Source organism: Gymnoscopelus microlampas (assembly GCF_963454915.1).
Source record: "Gymnoscopelus microlampas genome assembly, chromosome: 4".
NCBI classification, from domain to species: Eukaryota; Metazoa; Chordata; class Actinopteri; order Myctophiformes; family Myctophidae; genus Gymnoscopelus; species Gymnoscopelus microlampas.
Window position 1 is genome coordinate 26,306,745 of NC_139941.1, and position 22,620 is coordinate 26,329,364.

General features: G+C 39.7%; 1 protein-coding gene across 3 annotated transcripts in view; it reads right to left on the minus strand.

The window, feature by feature from the left end:
- Positions 1 to 327: 327 nt before the first annotated feature.
- smarcad1a (SNF2 related chromatin remodeling ATPase with DExD box 1a) overlaps positions 328 to 22,620 on the minus strand; it is a 30,636-nt gene continuing 8,343 nt past the window's right edge. For 2 of the 3 annotated variants that reach the window (XM_084053857.1, XM_084053859.1), the window contains 21 exons: positions 22,245 to 22,353; positions 21,109 to 21,163; positions 20,564 to 20,655; positions 19,340 to 19,444; positions 18,673 to 18,751; positions 17,619 to 18,214; positions 15,994 to 16,190; positions 13,896 to 13,986; positions 13,223 to 13,322; positions 12,279 to 12,338; positions 11,335 to 11,410; positions 10,692 to 10,827; positions 10,361 to 10,492; positions 9,936 to 10,031; positions 8,277 to 8,394; positions 7,718 to 7,833; positions 6,633 to 6,821; positions 6,192 to 6,310; positions 4,520 to 4,702; positions 3,899 to 4,008; positions 328 to 2,139 (listed from right to left, as the gene is read on the minus strand). In XM_084053857.1, the coding sequence (XP_083909983.1) occupies positions 2,078 to 2,139; positions 3,899 to 4,008; positions 4,520 to 4,702; positions 6,192 to 6,310; positions 6,633 to 6,821; positions 7,718 to 7,833; positions 8,277 to 8,394; positions 9,936 to 10,031; positions 10,361 to 10,492; positions 10,692 to 10,827; positions 11,335 to 11,410; positions 12,279 to 12,338; positions 13,223 to 13,322; positions 13,896 to 13,986; positions 15,994 to 16,190; positions 17,619 to 18,214; positions 18,673 to 18,751; positions 19,340 to 19,444; positions 20,564 to 20,655; positions 21,109 to 21,163; positions 22,245 to 22,353 (2,821 nt within the window). In that variant the 3' untranslated portion in view covers positions 328 to 2,077. The remainder of the gene's footprint in view (positions 2,140 to 3,898; positions 4,009 to 4,519; positions 4,703 to 6,191; positions 6,311 to 6,632; positions 6,822 to 7,717; positions 7,834 to 8,276; positions 8,395 to 9,935; positions 10,032 to 10,360; positions 10,493 to 10,691; positions 10,828 to 11,334; positions 11,411 to 12,278; positions 12,339 to 13,222; positions 13,323 to 13,895; positions 13,987 to 15,993; positions 16,191 to 17,618; positions 18,215 to 18,672; positions 18,752 to 19,339; positions 19,445 to 20,563; positions 20,656 to 21,108; positions 21,164 to 22,244; positions 22,354 to 22,620) is intronic. The other variant, XM_084053858.1, reaches the window with a different exon arrangement.

The following is a 22,620-nucleotide window of genomic DNA, read 5'->3' on the forward strand; positions in this document are numbered from 1 at the left end:
ACACAAAACCAGTCTTATTTCAGGAAAATCACTATAAAATGTAAATATAAAACATGGGGAAAAAACAAAATGCGTGCATGCACTGCACAAGAAAGTTGACACTGATGGTACAGCAGACGGACAGACAGACAAACACACACTTCAAGATTGCTTGCCTACTACTACAGATACATGCCATATAAAGTCTGACCACATAGGTAACATGTTTTGCTTTAACAAATATACAACTGAACACACATCAACCAATTTTCCCATGTGCGAATACCTAGTCAAGGATCATAGAGGCCAGCGGTCATATCTGCAAATGAGTTTATGACCAAAGACAAATATCATAAAATTGATTTATTTATTTAGTTCAAGCAGGAACATACAAAAAGATACAAATGATTATTAAGCCAAGTAGCCAACAACAACAGTTACAACACACCAGTCACTTTTACAGTACATAACATCAGCATTACAATGGCCCATGGCATGTACCCCCGTGTGTCCCCTATGTGGGAGTCAACTCAATCCAGAGAAATATCAGGTGCTGAAGACCTCCCCAGAGGGTGCACCGAATAGCCGCTCCCCTTTCTTATGGCACAGCTCAACCTCAGTAGGCCCTCCAACACAATGCAACGTCACCGGCATTTAGATTTTTACTTACTCGTACACGCAGTGTACCGTGTACAGGAGAGGATGGTGTGGAAATTGGTGTGCATAATGTTTTTTATTCCCTTCACTGAATGAGATGGATACAGGATAGGTGGGCACTAGGGACATCTGGGCACCTCGGTGTAAAATTGTCTATTTTGTCCAAAAGGTTAAAAAATTAAATATTTGAAAAATTGTCTAAAGTTATGTTAAGTATACTTGATGTGAACATGCACGGTACATCATTATCAGACTTCAACTTCTTGTTTATGCCCCAAAATGACTGGATATACAGATTTTGCAGCAATTGTAGAAATATTAGACCTTACTTGTTGAATGTTTAAGCATGTTCTAATCATGTATACTTTACTCTTTTTTTTGTATGGAAAAAATAACCAATTTAACACTGAGGTGCCCACTCTTCCTTGGTGCCCACCTATCTTGTTACCAATTAGATGGTTGACTTGTTGACTGACAACACAAGTGTGTGGCAGAAGCAGCCACTGGATTTAAACATTATCCTCCAAGTAGAATTACTCAGACACACTGACCGACTCTGTCCCAGAGCAATGTGGGCCTTCTCAGATATTTAGATTCTAAATCTAAATATACACTTCTCTATCCTAATCAATACTTGTTTCCTAAACCATACATGAAACATAGTTTTGACAACAATACAAGTTGGACTTCACATCGCTCTTATAGCTACCATGCTCATAAGGGCAAAATGGCTGCTGTATCAATATGGTCAATGACAATGACTCTGATATACATTGGTAGAACAACAAGGCTGGAGTATGCTCAGAATATAAATAGTATTGATATACCACATGAGCATCTTCATGAGGTAATGGGGACACATCAGATCAGAAACAAACCATTTACATTATGCCCAATCACTTTCTTTTTTACCATTTTGTGCTGAGCAAAGAAAAAAAATATGGTAGTAGGACATCGGGTGTAACAGAATGGAATCAAACAGGCTTCCACGAGGAATAAAACGTCTGCGTGAAAATGAGGCCATTACACGTCAACAGCATCCCATCATCACTGAGTGTCTGCTGGTAGGCAGATTTCCAGTAGTACTCGTATTAGTTGCTTTTCTTAACTCATACACAGCAGTGTTCCTATGGATCACACGATTCTCAAATCTAGGTTGTAAAGTGGTGGAAAAGTACAAGATTGCACTTGCTCTTTCTTTCTTTCTTTTAAAGGAATCTGAGCAATATTTAAGTCCAGCAGTGGATTCTAGTATTTGCGGCAGGTTTACAGTTATTTCAGTCCAGTAATATAAAATAATTCCATATTTCAGTCTAATAAATCAGGTCACTGACATGTCCCTCATATCCACGTGTATAGTTGGCCTATGACAGTAGGCAGAGAGGCATATTGTTGAATGCTGTTGTGCATGTATTTAGAACACATCATGACTTTTCATGTCTCACAGTCCCAGTGAAGCCTTTAACAGAGATGCCATATCTTCAGGTATGGAGCCCTCTCCACCTGACAAGAAAATAATACTCATTTTATTTACTTGTTATCTGTTGGGTTGGGGTCCCCTGAACTTTCAGCCAACTGAGGAAGCCCCTCATTTGGCTGTACATTATATCCAAATAATATACATAACCTGCAGAAAACATGGATCATTTCCTTAAAACTACTGTATAGATATCATGCTTATAAGGGCCTGTGTGAACAGTTTTATTATTACAAATATAGTTTTCTCCCAATTTAGTAATTTCCGAATCCCAATTCCCACTTCTACTGAAGATCCTGGTCATTGCTGACCCCTACTGGTTCGTTCATTGGGTTCTAACACAGTGGTTCCCAAACCTTTTGGCTCGAGACCCAAAAGAGAAATTAGATTTTTTTGCCCGGGACCCAAACTAGTGAAAATAGCAAATCTAGAAGCTCACAACACGTCGCTTCGCACCGCGTTGTGATCTGCTATTTTCACTACTTCATCAACGGTTTAAATTATTTTGTATTCATGGAAATTATTTAATAGAAAAATGTTGGAATTGTTTTTAATTGATGAAAAGTTTAAAATCTTTTGAAATAATACATATTATTTAAATGTAGAAAAAAAAATCACACCCTGTGTGAAGGAAGCGGTGCCTTTGGGGCGGGCCTTAACTCATTTCAGTTCGTCCCTATTGGTGGTCTGAGTCCACTTACCAAATTTGTACTTGGTAGCATGCTGCAAACTGGAATGATGGCTGTTTAAAGCCCAGCCAATGGGCAGACAGAGGGGGCAGGGCTTAAGTAATGACAGTTAGTCCCTATTGCTGGCTTTAGTCCATGTACAAAATTTGTACTCCATAGCATGCTGCGAACTTGAGTTATGGCTGTTTGAAGGCCAGCCAATGGGAAGACAGAGGGGGCGGGGCTTCAGCAATTCATGCTGGTCCCTATTGGTGGTCTAAGTCCACATACCAAATTTGGACTTGGTGGCATGCTGCAAACTGAAGTTATAGCTGTTTGCTTCTTTGCCGTGCTCATCCCGTGCTCAAACAAACGGCCCGTGCTCAAACAAACGGACACGCAGACAGAGTCAAACGTAGAGCGGTTGGCACAGCTAAAAAACAAAAAAGGGGATAAATTCACACACCATAAAACCCAAACATGAGTCTTATGTTTGGGAAGCCGTGGTCTAACAGGTGGGCGAGCCAAGCATGTCTCTCCTCTGACACACCTGACGCCACCAGTCTGCTTATTTACCCCTAACAGAGAGGAGTTTCACCGGGAGGATGTAACAGAGAGGAGTTTCACCGGGAGGATGTAATGCATGCAGAGGAACACGCTATTCCACTTGGTTCTGCAGCCTGCTGAACAGACACACTGACCACTGACCAGCCTATAGGAGTCGCTTTAATACATTGGATTTTTTTTGCTTACTGTGAATCGCTCTGGATTAAGAGCGTCTGCTAAATGCCTAAATTGTGATCACATGAACCATAGCATCCCTATTCTGAGAATGTCATAATAAGTGAACATTTGGAACAATTATTTTAAACATTTCAAATATATTGTGATAAATATTGTAAATATCGTGGACTTTATCGTGATACCGTATTGTGAGTTTTTGTAATGTTACACCCCTATTTTTTACTCCATATTATCGGTTCTATTTTTCTCTTTTGAATTAATATGTGCTCACGTAAATGTTCACACGGTGCCCACGTTGTCCCACCACCCATGTATCAGTCACTATCGTGTTTGCATTGTAAAAGACAAGACAATATGCAATGCATGGTCTCACCCTCCTCTGCAGCAGTCATGTCTTGTTCCAGCTTCAGTTTCTTCTGTCCCATCCGCAGCATGGTGTCTTCTATAGTGTCCTTATGGACCAGCCTATATACTCTCACTGTCCTGAAACACACACACACACACACACACACGGCTGTTGAACCCTATCGTTCCTATTCTGGACATGCCATAACAGGCAGGCAAAAATAGGCGAACATTCTGCAAAAAGAGCATATCTGCATCAAGCTCATAATGCTCAGAGATTGGGAGCACAGGGAAAAAAGGGAGGGTACAAAGTATATACCCATGAGGTCATAGTGCGTTTACTCATGACAGAGTCTGACTTTTGATTGAAAATCTTCTCATACCATTTTGTGCTGAGCAAAGAAAAAAAATCTGGTAGTAGGATATCGGGTGTAACAGAATGGAATCAAACAGGCTGTAAAGCCTAATTAATGCTTTGTTGCACATCAAAAAGAGAGAAAGTGAGAAACTATCAGTTACCTTCGGCGAGTGACAACGTTGTGCATTAAATTAAGCTGGAGTGAGTATGTGCTGGAATGTGCAACAGGTTACATAAATCCCTGTATTATTACTTACTTACTGCATGTGGAAATGTGTCTGTTACTGTTACCTGGTCTGGCCTAGACGGTGACACCTGTCCTCTGCCTGTTTGTCGTTGTAAGGGTTATAGTCGATGTCGTGTAGGATGACAACATTAGCTGTGGTCAGGTTGATACCCAGGCCACCAGCCTTTGTTGACAACAGGAACACAAAGATGTCGGGGTCTGTGTTGAAATCATCAATCAGCCCAATCCTGTAGGACAGAAAGAGTTGCTGTTCAAGTTATTAAGTTGAAAGCTTAATGGCAAAAAATCTTGTTTTATTTTATTACAGTCCAGGACTATTCTTAATCATTATTATCTTGTGCATATTGTATTGCTGCTGTTGCACAGTCTTGTGGAACATGTCACACCAACATTTCCACATAGAGGCACACAAACACACCAACCATCCTTAACTTCAATCGTGTGGCCGTTCATGGACCAAATGTCAATACATCTTGATGTAGTCACACTTCTTCTACACAGTTCAATGATGTGCCTGCATGATTTATACGTTATAATGTAAGAAAACCAACATATTTAATTAGATAACGTTTCAGTTCCAACACTGAAGAGATTCATTGTGTAGCTTTGATAGCCATTACCTTAGCTTGCTCTTTGAGCTCAGTGGTGTAGCAACAGTACATTAATAAGTATAGTAAGATCACTGAATAGCACACGGAAATAACAGACAACTGGCAATTATTGCCAAATTAAGTGTCTTCATCCACAAGTCTTTTTTCCCCTTAAATTTAGAGTAGCCAATCATTTTTTACCCATTTTTCTCCCCCAATTTAGTCATTATGCCAATTGATTCCTCCCCACACACATTTCTGTGTTGTCACTGCTGTCATATCCTACTGACTTGCCTGCCAGTGAGGAGCCACCACGAGGAGGGCGTAGAGCCTTCGTCCTACTCCTCCCGCCCAACACTCCCCACTGACAGGTCATTTCAATACGAATAAACTAAAACGTGCTCCACGGAGCACAGGTCTCCGTCAGGTAGGTTATTGTGGGCCAGCAATGTTGATGGAATATGAAAAATCGGGACAGATCCGTGTTAATCACATGACTATAGAGATAATGTGTACCGATTTGCCTGATGTCTGGACAAAATCTATAGGGGTAATATTTAAAAAAATAAAAGGCTGATGTGAAAAATGCAGGGCAAAGGTTTTTTCTTGACCTCTAGGCAGTGTGCCTGCAAAGTTCCTCGCCAATCTGTCCAATTATAGGTAAAAACACAAATCTGCCTGTTATAGTGCCACCATGAGGCTGATTTGAAACATTTCGGGTGGCATTTCTTCCTAGGCCTAGTGGGAATGTGCGTGTGAGGTTTCACAGCAATCGCATGATTTGAGGCATTTTGTTCAAAATGGAGACTTTGGAAGCTAATCTTAGCCAATCAGGATGGAATATGAAAAGTCGGATGGATTTGGACAAAATCTGTAGGAGTAATATCAAAAAATGTTTTGCAAAAATTTACGCTATAATAGGCCGATGTGATTTTTTTTGTTCAAAAGCAGTGCATTTTCAGTCTAGTTTTCCTTTTTCCAGAAAACGTGTTTTAATGTTTACTTCAGTTATCAATAGTTTTTCATTGGCACAAATACAAATATATTTGATGCTCCAAGTAATTTAGTTCTAATGAATTTCTAACCTATTGTGTTTAGTTTGAATTGCTTTAAATCCATGTCTGACCTGTCTACAATGGGTGTCTGTCCATCCAGTCTGATGTAGCGATGTTTGAGGTGTCTCAGCAGTACCTCCACGATGTCCAGCATCATGGTGAACTGACTAAATAACACCACTCTATCTCCCTGTATGGTGAAAGAACAATTGCGTTGAACACATGCTAATGCATACAAAAATGAACAAGAAATAAATGAACTCCAAAAAACACTGACATCTCATTCTCAGTGAACTGTTGGTCACGCATTGAGAGCTTGTAGATTGGCTATTTTAACCGTTTTTGCACAACATGTGACAATAAAACAAAGCTTAATTTATACATATAAATAATCACACCTCATGTTTTTTAATAATCTTAAAAGTAATCGATAGAATAATCGCCAAGAAAATAATTGATCGTAGCAGCCCTATACATAATCGACATAACCTCAGCTAAAATGTAGTCATTACCTTGTCCTTGAGGGAGACCAGCAGTTCTGTGAGGTGATTAAACTTCCCAGAGTCAAGGATCAAGTGCTTTTCAAGCTGATAGGAGCTGACGGAGGTGTACTGCTGACACAGACCATGCAGCTCAAAGTCCGACATAACTTCCATGTCCTCTTGGATGAGAGCAGCGTCCGCATCATAGTGAGTTGGCTCCTGAAGACGGAGGGGGGGGGGAGAAGTATAGGGAAATTATAACTGGAGATGTTATGTTTCCTTCCCGATACTGATGCCTGAAACTTACATATCGGTTGATACAGAGTACTGATCAGATACCAATGCGTAATAAATAAAAAAATCTGAATAAATTACAATCCCATTAATAATTGTTAAAATGCAGCCTCAAGTTAGTCAAATTATAATGTAAATATTACAGAAGGGTATAAAACAGCACTTAAAAAAAAAAAAAAAGTTTAGTATAAATGGAATGCGTGACAAATTACGTTGTACAGGATCGGCATAGACTGGCATACTCACCGATACCAGCATTTTAGGCGGTATCGGCGGCTTTTCCAATATGTATGTAAATGTAAATGTATTGGTATTGCAACAACTCTAAAAATAGTTGTAGTGGGGTGGAGTAAAAAATACAATATTTGCCTTTGAGGTGGAGTAGAAGTATAAAAATGAAATACTCAGCTGAAGTAAAAGTAACTCCAAACTGTACTTAACGACAGCACTTAAGTAAATATCCCTTGTTAATCTCCACCACTGGACACGCCTACTGCATCCAAATCACTTAAAGGCCCTTAACACTCATACAGGTCTTTTCAGTTACTCTTGCCGATTACAACTCTAGATTACAACTCTAGCCTATAAGGATGCTACTAGAGGGATTTCAGCCTCCCCTTAGCAGTGCAACAAAACTAACAGGATTGTGATGGAGCAGTCAATCAAACCTAGATTGTGCACACCCATACAGCATATTTGTGGCTCACTGTATAGATGGTAGGGGGAGGGCACATGGCGTGACTTGTTAAAACCATTATTTGAAGTCATGAACCAGGTGATGCCAACCAAGACATTGGCAGGTGAGTACAGGTCAAACTCACCTTGAGCATGAGTTTGCTCATAACTTGCAGTTTCTCTGTGGTGTAGTACTGTCTATGAAGCAAAGGGTGGTTGGCCATCTTCCTTAACTGCATCATCACATTAGACAACTCCCGCTCTGTAGAGGGGTGCGAGAGGTAAGGAGGCAAGAAGAGGGATAAGAGTGTATGAAAAACCTTTATTATGTCAGGGTCTCCCCTAGGTATACATACAATTTGAGGCACAGCAACTGTCCGATTTTCAGAGCCCCTTGGTTAATATCAAAATGAATGCATTAAATCAATAAAAAGTCTGCTTCACTTCTACCGTATTTAATATTTTGATTAATCAGTTTTCCATATTACTTTGCATGTTCCTTTTCAAGTCCTTTCGGTTATATATTAGTAAAATAACCACCCAGATGTTCTCTGTAAGATTAAGTGCTCTTTTACAATGATCAATCTGACAGACTGTCTCAAAATGAGTTTCTCAAATTTTGTTGCAGATTTTGAAGGAAACCCAGCGTGTAAATTATAATACAGTGGATTATGGTGCAGTGTAGTTGAGTACATGATGCCTTACTCTCTCCAGTGGTCGACTTTTTGAGTTTCTCAAAGAGGCCCTGGTACAGAGCCTGTTGTTTCTCGCTCATGGGGCAGTACTCAGTAAACTCCTCTTTGTCTGGGAGCTGCTTCAGGACCTGGAAGAAAAAAATCAACCACTCCTTTCACCTGTGACAATAAAGATTCTGAACCATGTACAAATGTGTTCATTTTTGTCAATAAAAACATCAATTATGAACCATAATTGGCCCATTGACCATGACTCATGGTATACTTGACATTACTGCCGACCATTTAATATAAGAGCCGCTCAGTCCATAGACATTTTCAAATCACTATTGAAGACCCATTTATTTTCTCTGGCCTTTGAGCACAGCTAATACGATACTCCACGACCACTGACTCTACCTCACTATTTTCTGCTATGCACTTTTTTAATAGTTTTATTGCTGCATGCATTTTTTGTATCTTTGTATTGTATTTTTGCATTGTAAATGGTAAATGGCATTGTATGTATTGTAACATTGTTTCTATTGCTGTGTTGTACAGCACTATGGTTGGCTTCGGTCATTGAAATGGGCTCTATATATAACATTTGAGTTGAGAGCATATCACGGTTTGTTTGATTTTCAAGGTAGCCAATGGATGCATTCAGTATGGCATGAAAAGTAGCTTGCAGAGACTTGAAACTTCCTTGACATCAGTAATCGATGATTTGGAAAGTCTAGCCCAAACATTCCGTAGTTCCTAGAGACAAGATTGATTTATAATCTATATTAAAATATCCATGATTTGCTAATGAACCAATACAAATAAGTTGTGTCCCTCCTAGCAGGGATACTTACTGTACATCTTTTTATTTAGAAAAAGGATAAGCCCCTTGCAGTGTTCATTTTGACAGCAAATTCTAATTTAGTCTTAGTCTTTTGAATAACACACCATTTAGTTTTAGTCCCATTTTAGTCTTCTGAAATAGTTTAGTCTTAGTCGACAAAATTAACACTGGCCCCTTGAGATGCATCATCTCGTTTTCGAGGGGTGCTCATTTGCAATCCTTCCTCAGCAAATCCCCATCCTAACTATTAGGAGCAGTGGATGCCAATAGTACGACATGTGGGGAGCAGTAAGGGGTTAAGAGTCTCCTTGTTCAGAGACACCTCGACATACACTGTCAAGCAGATAGGGTGACCACCTTCAAGCAGGTCCATTGAGGGACAGATGAACCTGTTTCGCGCGATTTTTTTTGCGGTTCTGGGCGGATTGGGTTCGTTTTTTTCCAGTTTTTGGTTTCTTTATTTCAGTTTTAGGGTTAGGATTAGGTTAGGTTTTTTTTTTTCCATATCTTTGATTTTCGGGACATTGCTCTGCTTGTGCGGGACGCGGGACAGAGGGTCCAATTTCGGGACTGTCCCGTGAATTTCGGGACGGGTGGTCAGGTCACCCTACAAGCAGAGGATCGAACCGACGACCTTTCAATGCCCAGACAGCATACTGTATCTACCCACTCATCAATGGCTTCTCCGTATGTATTGTTTAGCAAAGATTAACGAGTCAGTTCAATACTAGAACAAGTTATTACATATATTTCACTTTGGCTATTACTTACAAATTTATTACAGCATAATGAATAGCCTTTGAGTCAACAGATACACCACTTTCTTTTTTTACTTCAGCTCACCTCGCTCTTCACTCTTCGGAGGATAAATGGCTTTATGATCATTTTGGCCTGAACAATTCGGTCCCTCTCAAAAGCACTCTGCTCCTCGTGAGGTTTCTAACACAAAACACACACTGTCAGACACCAGCCTTTGAAACTGTAAATTACAGGTATGAATTGAAAATAAAGACAATTATTTTAAAAAAGCGGTCAGGTCATCTTGGTCAGAAGATTAAGTAAAATGAGTAAAGTTAAGAACAGTTGAATTACTGAAGGCAGTTTTTATCTCTCATGATCAATTCAAGGGAAAGGCTAACACTATGGGAAAAACTGTAATAGTAATGACCGAATATCAGGTTGAATAAAAAGAATAATCGATAAACGCTCAGTCTAGGAAGGAAATGTAATTGAAAATGTAATTGTAATTACAAATCTTACACGCTTACCTGGGAAAACATCTTGGTGAACTGTCTAGTGGAGCTGGAGAACATAGAAGGCATGATGAAATTCAACAGAGACATCAGTTCTAATAAGTTGTTCTGTACGGGAGTTCCTGTCAGCAGCAAGCGATGCTCGGCCTGGAGTAGAGAGATAAAAACAGAGATGGACAAGAGAGAGGGATTAAGAGAGAGAGCTCACATGTAAAATGCCATGCCAATAGCAAGGTGCACATGCCAATTAACATCAGTGTTCCAGTTCAGCTGTTGCGAGGGAGAAAGAGAAGATTTCCGTATGTGACATCACAAGAAAACGTTGAGTGGTAGGGTGGTAACTAACGTTAATTTCCATGAGATTGCGGTAGCGGAGGGAGTTCATATTCTTCAACATGTGACCTTCGTCGAACACAGCGTACTTCAGACGCAGCTTCATGAAGAGACTGCGGTCACTTTGGTTCCCGCAGACCAAGTTGTACCTGTAAAACACCATAAGAAAGGTTCAAAACCACAGCAAAATAAATATAGCAGGCTGCATAAGACTGACTTTGATGTAAACACAGCTGCAGCTCATAAAATTGATAATGGGTGGGTGTGTTAGATTTGTTTTATCTACTGTAGTTTTTGGCCTGTACTGCAAAACTAAAAGCACTCACTGCTCCTAATAAATATATAAATATGAATTTATAGTGACCAAAAATACCCCAAAGCAGTGGGGACCGAATCATCATTATTATTATTATGACTATAAAAATCAGCCTATAGGGTTTCATCATTTTCATCTTTATGATTTGTCTCCATAGCCTGCATGAACCACTGACTGCATGAAAACAGATGTTAACGTGCATACAGTCAGGGCAGGGTAATTGGCTGGGACTATTGATTACAATAACACGATGACGTATGATGTAAAACTAACTAAATGCAGTGAGAAATAAAAAACATTAAACACATGACACAATATACTGAGCCAGCTCTATACTCACGTGGTCACAATAACATTGAAATCCACTGCTCCGTCGAGGATATCATGCCTGATGTATCGACGGTCCTCCTGATTTCCTGTATGTACGTACACACAAACGTCGACTTAGCTTTGGTGTTCAAAGTTAATTCACATCTTTGACAAACTCAAAAAGTCATCATAATCCTGTTGAAGCAATTTGACTGAATTTGAGCTGTGGTTTAATAAATAAATGGTAATGAAGTCTAATGCCTTTGTACTGTAGTAATCACTCTGTGGCTAAGAAAACCATTAGACTAGTACTGACTGTACAAATGTCACATGGTAAAAAAACAAACAAGGACAAAATGGCAAGTCAACTTCAACCTCCATGGAGGCCCATTTATGGTGGAGAGGATTAGAGTAAATGTTAAGGTTGCACCTTGTTTGTAAAGGGGCCTTTACAAACAAGGTTGGGGCCTACTTATAGTTTATTTTCTTGTAATGAAATTGTTACTAAAAGAGTTCCTTAATTGGGATGTGTCTATAATTTTCATTTTGCCATATTTGGTCAACCCCCAAACTGTGATTTAATCACAATATTGACCACAAACGCCTGCACACCAAAACCGTTTCAAAGGTGCAGAAAAATAACAAACAAGTTAAACAGGACTAACAATTAATGGAACATTCCAAACCCAACTTTATTGGGTATTGGAATACAGTTGGGTTTGGAGCATTCAATTAAATGTGCAAGTCCTACCTTCCCATTTATACAAATCTAAATAAGTCACACTATACAGTGACAATTTCAGTGCATTTTAAGAGTTGCCTGTTCCTTTGCAGTGTTATCCACTTTAAACCTGGTATCCCAATTTTGGGCATGTCATTAGGGAAAAATATATTTTAACAGAAATACTGTTACTATTGTGCAATCACAAATAATTGTTTTTCTTATTCAGAAATCGGGTCAAAGAAGCATTTTACCATAATAGATCAGAACTTCTAGGCTTGGACACCATGTCTTAAACTCCCGGACCCAGTTATCTGCAAGAAAGAGGGAATGAAATTCAAATGAAGTAAGGAACAAATCGTTGCTGTCGAGCAGAAACGAGGATGGCAGTGGCTCAGGGGTAGAGTGATCGGATGGGAACCGTGAGGTTCCCAGTTCGATCCCGGGCTCCCCCAGTGTTAGTGTCGAAGTGTCCTTGAGCAAGACACTGAACCCCTAATTGCTCCCGATGAGCATGGTTTCCTCCGCCATCGGTGTATGAATGTGTGTGTGTGTGTGAATGTAATGCACAATCTATGTAAAGCACTTTGGATAAAAACACTATATAAATGCACCATTTACCATTTTATTTTACCAAACCCTTTATGTTCATGTGATAAAACCCACAAACAGACTTGACCACTCTCAACCTGGCATGTCTATTTTGGGCATGTCATAAGCAAATATTTTCAAAAAACATTAAAAAAACCTCATATCAATTTAACTAAATTGTGAAAATAGCAGATGCAACGTGTTATTTTCGATACTTTTGAAATTGACATGGGCATACAATAAGGTATAAAATAGCAAATTCAAGATGCATGGTTTCTGCCAAACAGTTAAAAAATACAGTTTGAGCCTGTGGAAAATATTTGTATGACAAATGTATTGACAGACGTAAAGGAGACTTACAGTGCTAGATAATAGCCAGTATATGTTGCTACATCAGATATTCAGTGTTTGATACTGACATGTTGTGCCACATTGTGGCCTCTGCCTAAAATCTAGGGGCAATATATAAAATGACGAGGTTGTGAACATTCCGCAGGCAAATATTAACCTACAGTATCATGAACCAAGATGGTGAAGGAATGTCATCATGTTATCAAATGAGGTGTTGACAGAAACGTGAATTGTGCTGTTTAAAAGTGTTTATTACCAAGTGTAGAGGAAGGCACAACGATGAGGTGAGGGCCTTCTATTCCACTTTCGTAGAGCTGGGCTAGGAACGCTATGGCCTGGATAGTCTTCCCCAAACCCTGACAATAGATTGCACGGAAAGAGGAGAAAGAAATAGCGAGGTGGTGGAAGAGAAAGTAGGTGGCGAGAAATACATAAAAGAGGGTCAATGCACAAAGAAGTGAACACATGCTCTTCGTATCAAACACCTGCAAACTATCCGACAACGCTCGGTTAATAGTTTGCAAATCAAAACACTGCTCTCTCCCCTCTGCCAAGCCTATGATAACATACAGTATCTCTGACTCATTGCCCATCTCTCCTGTGCTCTGCTTGTATATTCACCTGTGGGGTGAATATACACCAAACACACACACACACACACACCCCTCACATATTCATAGTCAGGCCAAAACTCCCCACCACTTGAATAAAATAAAGAAATCTCTATGTTGACATGCAGGTGTGATTGAAGGTTACAAGTGCTTAGGTTGTCAAACTATGTTGACATGAAGGTATGATTGAAGATTACAAGTGCTTGTCAAACTGTTAAGAGAGAGACAGAGAGCAAGTGAGCATTTGTGTCGGTACAGAGCCCTGAGCAGCTGTGTCCATACATATACATATTTGCGCGCGTGCATGTGATGTCTTACCATCTCATCAGCCAGTATGCCACTCAGTTTGTGTTGGTTCAGTAAGAGCAGCCATTTCAGACCAATCATCTGATAGGGCTTCAGCTGGAATCTGACAAGACAATCATGAGTCAAAGATCAGACAACAATGACAGGTCTTAGCAACAGCACCCTAGGGTGCTCACATACACATGACAACTGAGTTTTGCTGTGATCAGCACCAAGTAGGGCCTAGGCCAGCTGATTCATCATCCCTATTTTGCTGCTTGTCATGTGTACACACCTTTTGAACCCGTGAAGTGATACTAGACAGTAGACAATCAGCACATGGCGTTCATTAAACCACAACTAATACAGTATATACGGAACAGTGGAACAGCTGTTTACATTAGGAGCCAGTTTTCCTTGATGAATAGAAATACAGAAAAAGTAAAAAAAAAAAAATCATGTCAGTGGCTTTAACACATTGGGTGCCAAAACCGTATATATACGTTTTTTGCAATACTTACACGGAGTGCCAAAACCGTATACATACGTTTTTTGAAAACAAATAAATTTTGGAAAAAAAAGAAATTTCAAAACAATTTTTTTTCATTTTTTTTTTACCTTCTAAGCACCAGGAGATATCATTTTCCGAAGATTTTGACTCCAATCCACTTTCTGGTTAACTTATGACTTCAAAAGCCTGTATCTCGGCTCCTAAAAAATGGTTAAAAATCCTGGCACTCAGTGTACTCCGTTTTAAAAAAAACTGGCACCCAATGTGTTAAGCACAAAATGATGTGATTTCCCATGACAAGTTATTTGAACCCAGACATTTTTAAATTGCAGTATTTAATATGAATCCTATCTGTGAATCTGTTGTGAGAAGGACAGGAAAAATACTATAAGACTTCCCAGTGCATTCTACTCCAGTGAAACACGCTTTTTCACGTAGGCTGGTGGTGATTTTACGAGGAACGATGCATCACATGACGAAAGTGACATCAAAATGACCAAAAATATGTCACAAAGAACCTTCGCAGAGGGTATCACTTACGTCTGTAAAAATGAATGGTCACAGACACCTAGATAATTGCGTACTCCGATTGGTTAGGAAGACAAAGTAAGCTCTGTTACCAAAGAGATACACAAGACTACATTCACTTCCTTGTTTACAGTTTGTGGCGACAATGTCAGTCGTAGACAGTACGAATGCGCAAAACTCAGTGTTATGAGACATGTAGTGCAATGTAGTAGACATGTAGTGTTCAATGTAAAATTTGCACATGTCCTCCTCACAATACAGAAATTCATGTTAAATAACATCAAAGTTTGAATATGTTATCGATTAACCATTTCACCCCGCCTTGTTTAATGCAAAAATAAATAAACTTGTCATCTTCAACACCCAATGCATTCTAGAACACTGGTCCAATATAATGTTTAACACGCATCTAAATGACATAAATAGGCAACAGATGCAAAGATAGTTCAATTTTCAAATGAGGCATTCAGCAGATGTTCTTATTTAGAGCATGTAGTATGTAACGAAGATAACAGGTAAACATCAACCCTAATATCTGCAGTAACTGCATCTACAGTAAATATAACATTCCATGCAACTAATGCTTAGCATCAATTAAAATAGAGTGAATTAGTGTCAATAAGAGATCACACAAGCAACCCATCAACAACCCATGTGATTGTTTGACCACTCTAGGCCAATTGTTCTCAATGTGGAATCTAGGGACCCCCAGAGGTCCTTGAGCGAGTTCCATAATTTAGCTGGGGAGCCCCAGCTAAATTATTGATAGTTGGCCTAGTGCAAACTGGGTAGTCCTTGAAATTAACCCATTAAGACCAGGAACGCATCTGTGTCACTTTAGATGTCTTTGGCTATTCAAAAATAGCAGATATACAAGCTCATAGCGCGGCACCCGGTGCCGCGCTATGAGCTTGTAGATCTGCTATTTTTGAAAAAATATTTAATTTTTTTTTTTTTTTTTTTTTCAAAAAACTGTTAGGATTTAGAAAACATTTTGAAGAATCGCCTCAGGTCTTAATGGGTTAAAAAGGTTGCGAATCACTGCTCTAGGCTGTGTGTGTGCGTGCGTGCGTGCGGGCGTGTAGGACTCACTCGCTATTGAGTAAGCTGGGTTGTTTAGTCCCCCTTGTGCCAGTCTCCATGACCTGAGTGACCTGTTTGAGCATTCTAGAGGCGATGCTTTCACACTTGACCATGAGCCCCTGGACCACCGCGCGCTCCTTGAGGACCACTCTGCAGCCAAACAGCAGATCCTCGCTCAGACCAGTGGTATTATCAAAGGTCTCTTTCTGGGGAAGGAAAGGATACAGTGTTTCCATCTTGATTTCAGTCAGTGTCCATACATACATACATACAACCCAATAGTAAATCATGTGACAAACCATTCTAAATGAAATAGAATGCTAAAAGCAATGCCAACATGGTAGCATGGAGGTCATGGATTGTTGAACTTATTTAGACCAAGATGGACCTTGGGTTGTGACAGTGTATCAGCAATTAAAGGGGTATTTCACTTCAAATCACTAACATCTACTCTGGCTTGTGTGTGCACAGTGCACACCAGACAATGTTTAAGTTGCTTGATTCAATATTTAGATATCTGATATTCATTTTATCAGACACATCGGCTCCAAAATGAAAACCCATTGTAACTTTAAACTTAATTTTAACTGTTAAGACTCCTGGTGACTGATATTGACCTTCTAATGCATGAGGGGGCCGTGTTTTTTTTTATTTATTATTTTTTTATTGGATTTTCCACAGAAGCATTCAGCATCAAAAGTTGGTACTTGAACATACATCCTCCAGTGCAATCCATCAAATACAAAAAAATACAGTTTTATTTAGTTTATTTAATTTTAGTTTTTAGTTTTCCATTAACAAAAAATAAAAATAAAAAAGTAGGCTAAAAGACGTTGATAATGATCGTAAAACCCTGCTATGAGTTTACCAATTTAAATAGTGAATCTACAAGCTCACAACACGTCATGCATTGTGCCTATAAATTACATTTGCACCTATAAATGACGCCTGATGGCGCACGGTGCCCATACCCAAAATAGGAACGCCAGGGTTAAAGTGGTTACCACTTTACTGGTAATTATCAGCTAGATTGGAATCAATATAGTTTCCAGAATTTTAGGAACTCAAACAAATCTGACCCAATGTAGGCATGCACAATAAGGCCAATTCAATTGTTCATTTTTTAAATAATTGTAATTATTCAATTCAACAAATGGTTGGCCTAGCACTGTTCCATCAAAACTCCCAAGATTTTCATAGTAGAGATATACAAATATCAACTGATTCTATGATGACATCCACAAGGACAAAGGGAGGCTAAAATGAGTGAGGTTATGCATTGCTTCAATTCTGTTCTGCTGACCCAACATGTCAAGAAATGTCTCTGGAGTATAGTCATATGTCTACTGCACTCTGCAAATAAACCTCAAGTTAAACTTAACGGGTCATAAAGCCATTTGCCAGATGGTTGGTGCAATTCTTTCAGACTAAAACAGCACCTTTGTCTATTGATTGCTTGTGCAAACATAATTTTTTACCTGGGAACATGATCAGAAGGACGCCAATATGATGACATGTCTTTGATTTGAGCACAGACAAAAACATCAAGTGAGGCGTGTGTACACTTACACCATCATTGCATACTTGTCTGCACGTACACATACAAACACACACACACACATACGTTCTCTTACCAGGCTCTCCCAGCTATCAAAGGGCCTCAGTTCCACAATCTTCCGGGCCTTCTTAAGAGAGCAATAAGAGATGAGTGACAGCTCATCCAACGACGCCTCCACGAAGAACTTGAGTATCTGTTCCTTAAGAGATGATGACGACGACGACGACTTCTCGCTGGTCTCCGGTATAGAGTCCAGATCATCTCCAGAATCCTCAAACTCACTGCTAACTGCCTCGTCTTCCGAGTCCTCATCCGCGTAGTTCACTCGCTCATCGGAGGCGCGGGCCTTCCTCTTCCTCTCCTCTGCCTCTTTCTTGGCTATACTTGTCCCACTGGCGAATTTGGACAGCGTCTTGGTTATAGTGGAGGAGTAGAACTTGGTTGATGACTTGGAGGAGTTAAAGGAGGAGGAGGAGGATGGTGATGGTGATGGTGATGGTGGTAAGTCAGAGCGTTTAGTGAGCCAGGTCGACAGACTGGACGTGCTGCTGTTCGCCAAGGCCTCTTTGACATGTTTGGAGTCTTTGTGGTGCTTCGTGTCCCTGCTCGACTTGTGCTCCTCCTTTGATTTACTGGGTTTGTCTTCCTTGGACTCCGATGAACCAGCATCGTCTGTTAGTAAATAATTGCAGCAGTATTACTTACTTGTCAGTTAATTTGAAGAATAATGCACATTATTTAGACAGACAGATAGATATATATATTATTTTTTCAAATGAGCTTTCATCACAGGTGAAGGCCCTACGGAATAAGTGGCAGTTCGGCACTTGTTATCAACATGTTATGTAGACGGTCACAATGTTATACCTTCTTTGACTGTTTTGATAAGAGTCATATGTTGCCTGATGCTTCAAAATGTTTTAGGCTGGCCTAACAGCAGATAAATTAATGTGTTGGGGAACACTTAATTTGTGCAATTCAATTCCACATTTACATAATGTCAATTAATTTTCGATGTGTGAATGAAATTGCCTGTCATTCTGTGAAAATGGAATCCATATGGCCCTACACATGTGATCAGAGGCCAATGAAAGCCAATTCAAGATGAAAACCAGTTTCGGTGTCCTGACCTGGGTCTGAGAACATTATCAGTGTCTCCAGAGCATCCTCATATATCCAGTCATGCTGCTGCAGCACGATCTTCAGCTCCTACACAGAACACAAAGAAAAAGCTCAATAAATGTCAAACAAAGTTGACGACAGGGCTCGAAATGAACTTTTTTCTCTGTAGCACTGGTGCTACAACTCCAAGAGTGTCAGCAAAGATCTTGGAATATAAAGTTATAAATGAATTGTACATTTAGTAACCCCACATAAGTGTATGTCCACCACACAATGTAGGCAATAGTAGAATAAAGAGTGTGCTTCTCTGCAAACATAACGCATAGAATAAACAGTGTGTCTCTGTAGAAACCAGGCATGCAAACAGCCCCGAGGTGAAAAAGGTGACAACATGTTGTTTTCTTTCGGGTCAGGTGTCACACAATTGCACTATTTGGGTTCAAAAAGGTGATTGTAGCTGAAAAGTGACACTTTTGCATGTCTGAGAAACGTTATGAGAAAAGAGAATGCAGGGAGAATCTATTTTATGACATTTCATATGGATTTGAAATTTCATGGATAGAATGTAAGTCAATGTAATGTCCCCAAAAGTTGGCATACCAACGTGTGTGTGTGTGTGTGTGTGTGTGTGTGTGTGTGTGTGTGTGTGTGTGTGTGTGTGTGTGTGTGTTTAACCTTTTTCTCCTGGTCAGGGAACTTTCTCTGTAATCGCTTGACCATAGCTTGCTGCTTCTCCGATATCGGCTCTCCCTCTCCCTGCTCCTCATCCGTTTCCTCCTTCTGTCAAACAAGAACCCACTTCAACTACAGAAATGCGTGCAGTCATTCATGGGGTTGATCATTTTGTTCCATACATTATCATACATCATAATAGATTGCCGTCCTTTGTACCGTTTCTTAAGCAACTCACAGCCAGTCAGTCAGCTTTTGCCCCACTCACCAGCTTCAAACCCCAGACACAGAGGTGTGAGCATCCAAAGTTAAACTCACCAATTTATTGTCGGACATCCTTTTAAATGCTGATGAATTAACACCAACAAGGAAAACAGTTATATGGCTGTAATTTAATTATAAGTACACCATTTTAATGGTCTGGTCGTACAGTTGACCGTGTCCTGGTTGCAGAACATGCATAGCAAGAATATGGCCTGGCAGATCAAACGGTGTATTTAGCCTCGCTGGTCTTTTTTTTTAAAGATGACTTCATTTTGGCCTTTGGTTTGCTTACTTGCTTCATTTGCCCTGGCTTGTATGGTTCATTTACTGCAGCCCAACCAGTTGTGGCAAACAAGGTTGAAGAGGTAAAAAATGAATATGATAAATATGATCGACCAATGGACATTTAAAATGCGTGCTCCACTCATAGAACGCTCAGCTGAAAAGCAAATCAAGCGCTCCCTAAAGTGCTAGCTATCAGGGCCTGAATTTCAGTGTGAGATTTTGGGGTATTTTTTTATTGATCATTCCCACAAATGTAACATTTATAATGCAGGAGATTCCCGCACCCATCCACAGCTATGTTAATCATATAATCAGCAATGTGAATGTGGAAGTACTGGCTTAGGAGGGCCGTCTTCAGCCTTCCATGTGCTGTCTCTACCAGGCTACGAGCCCCCTTCCCCCGGCTAAAGCTTATTTTATACTTCACTGGACGACAGCATTGCACAACAAAAATATCAGATCTACAAGCTCATGACGCACATAGATTGCCTATTTTTGGCGCAAGACAACACCATCGTGCGACATAGGAGGGAAAATGAGAGGTTGAGGAAGGGAATGAGAGAGGGGATGGAGGGACAGAGAGCCTTATTTATAAAAGTAACAATAGTAGGTGTCATGTCACTAATTCACAATGGCTACCTGTAAGACATGGTACTATGATATTAGTAGTAATCATACCACTGGTCTCATTTTCTTGCTAGGTTGTACCACATCACTGTCCTGGGAGCTGCTGGATTCCGCATGCCTTCTCTTTCTGCTTGATTCTGGAGCTGATATGAAAAATTAGAGGTTTAATACAATCTTACGCAACCACAACCATTATTTTCTTCCCAACTCTCAATTCTCGTCGATATAGGAATCAATTTCCGGCACGGAGTATAAATAAAAAGGCTGATAGGCTATACCCTCACAGGAGTGCATGCACTAGGATGCAAGGTGCAATATGTACGATCATTATCATGTTATCTACATATGAACAAGGTAACGATATGGGCAGTGCCTCAGTTCCTTAAAGATTTATGCAACATTTTCATTGGTTATTGACCATTTATCTTTCCAACTAATTGGAGCCTTCTTCAAGCTAGAGCAGCTAAAAATTAGTTGGTAATGTACAATACACTCATTACATTCATTGAATGTATTCACTACATTCATTATTATGCCAGGCCCTTTTACCTTTGTTACAAGTGTTAATAGAAGTGTTTGCGGTTTGGATTACTCACTCGTCATGAGGCATGCAGCTATAGCCCCGTCCAAGGTGCTCGTGCTCGAAACAATCTGCACAAAAGTCAGGACAAGAAGGTCACAATAGTTCAAGAATGTGTTACACACAGTGGTTCTCAAACATTTTAATTTCAAGGACACCCATAACTCTCTGAGTTACAGACCTGTAAGGAACTATTTGCAAACCTCTCAAGAACCCTGAAGGTCCCTAGACCTCACTTTGAGAACCACCGGACTAGTGAAGTGACAGTTCAGGAGAACCACTTATCCGGTAAGACTTGTCACACTCAGCACGGCACTTCCTTGCACACCCGCCAAGTGTCAAGTTAACTGGATGAATGGTTCTCGAGATAGGCACAGGCACAGTCAGAACTACAGAGATTCCTGGAATTTATAGATAAATGTATCAAGAACTACATTGCCTGGCATTATGTCAACAACTGCGTGGTTTTTAGACCATATTTGTAGTTGGGTGGCACATGATAAAGAGTATGCATGTTTTTTCTGAGTATGGAACCCATTTGTGAATGCAGCTGAAACAGTTAACAGAACAGGGGTTTGTTAAAGGACCATACTGGCATTCTGGCAAGTTAAGCTCATTGATTAGTCATACTGTACATGACTAATGCTGACCATTTTCCAAAACATATCATAATTTACTTGCTCTTCGAGGATGCCATTGGATTCCATTCATTTCAGTACAGTATGAAAATCAACTTGCAGAGATTTGAAACTAACTTGAGGTTAAACCAACACACAATTGTGTTGCATGTTCATTTTTTGTCAAAGTTATATTATTGTTGGTTGAACGTATTCGAAGAGGTGGATTGATTTGAAAATCAGTCCCTAGACAAAAGATTGCTTTCCAAAGGAAATGTACTGTACAAATACAATATGTTTATTTTATATAACAATATATATTGACTCAATTATTCAGGTAGATTCGGTAATAGCTGTAAAAGATTTAAATCTGACATACTTCCCACTCTTCACAAAATAATTTGCTATGCTTACGCTACCCACACCTATATCATGTTATATTTTGTTAATGAAAGGTTGTGTTTTTGAATGCTGGGTAAACATGACAAGCACTCTCATATGGTATGTGGGGGTAAATAAACGTTTAAACAAATACCTCCAACGCTTCCTCTTTGCTCTTCTGAGGGAAGAGTTCCAATATTTTGTTTACCCTTCCCTCAATCTCCGGCTCAACATCACATTTGGATGACTTTCTCACAGGTTCCCTGTGGAATACAGACATGGTGAAACAAGTCATTACATTTGAAAATTATTTGACTCAAATGACATGCATCTTCAATAATATCTGAAGAAATTAAGCAATGCAACAGCAGAGAGACATTTACTCAATGTTAAAGGGCAAGACCACTTTGGTAGAGGTTTGGGTTGTGCAGTTACCTTGCCATGATGTAACTCCAAAGGTGGACAAGAAATCAAAAATAATTGCTCCATTGATTAGAAATTGATAATTCAAAATATGCTCCTCATTGACT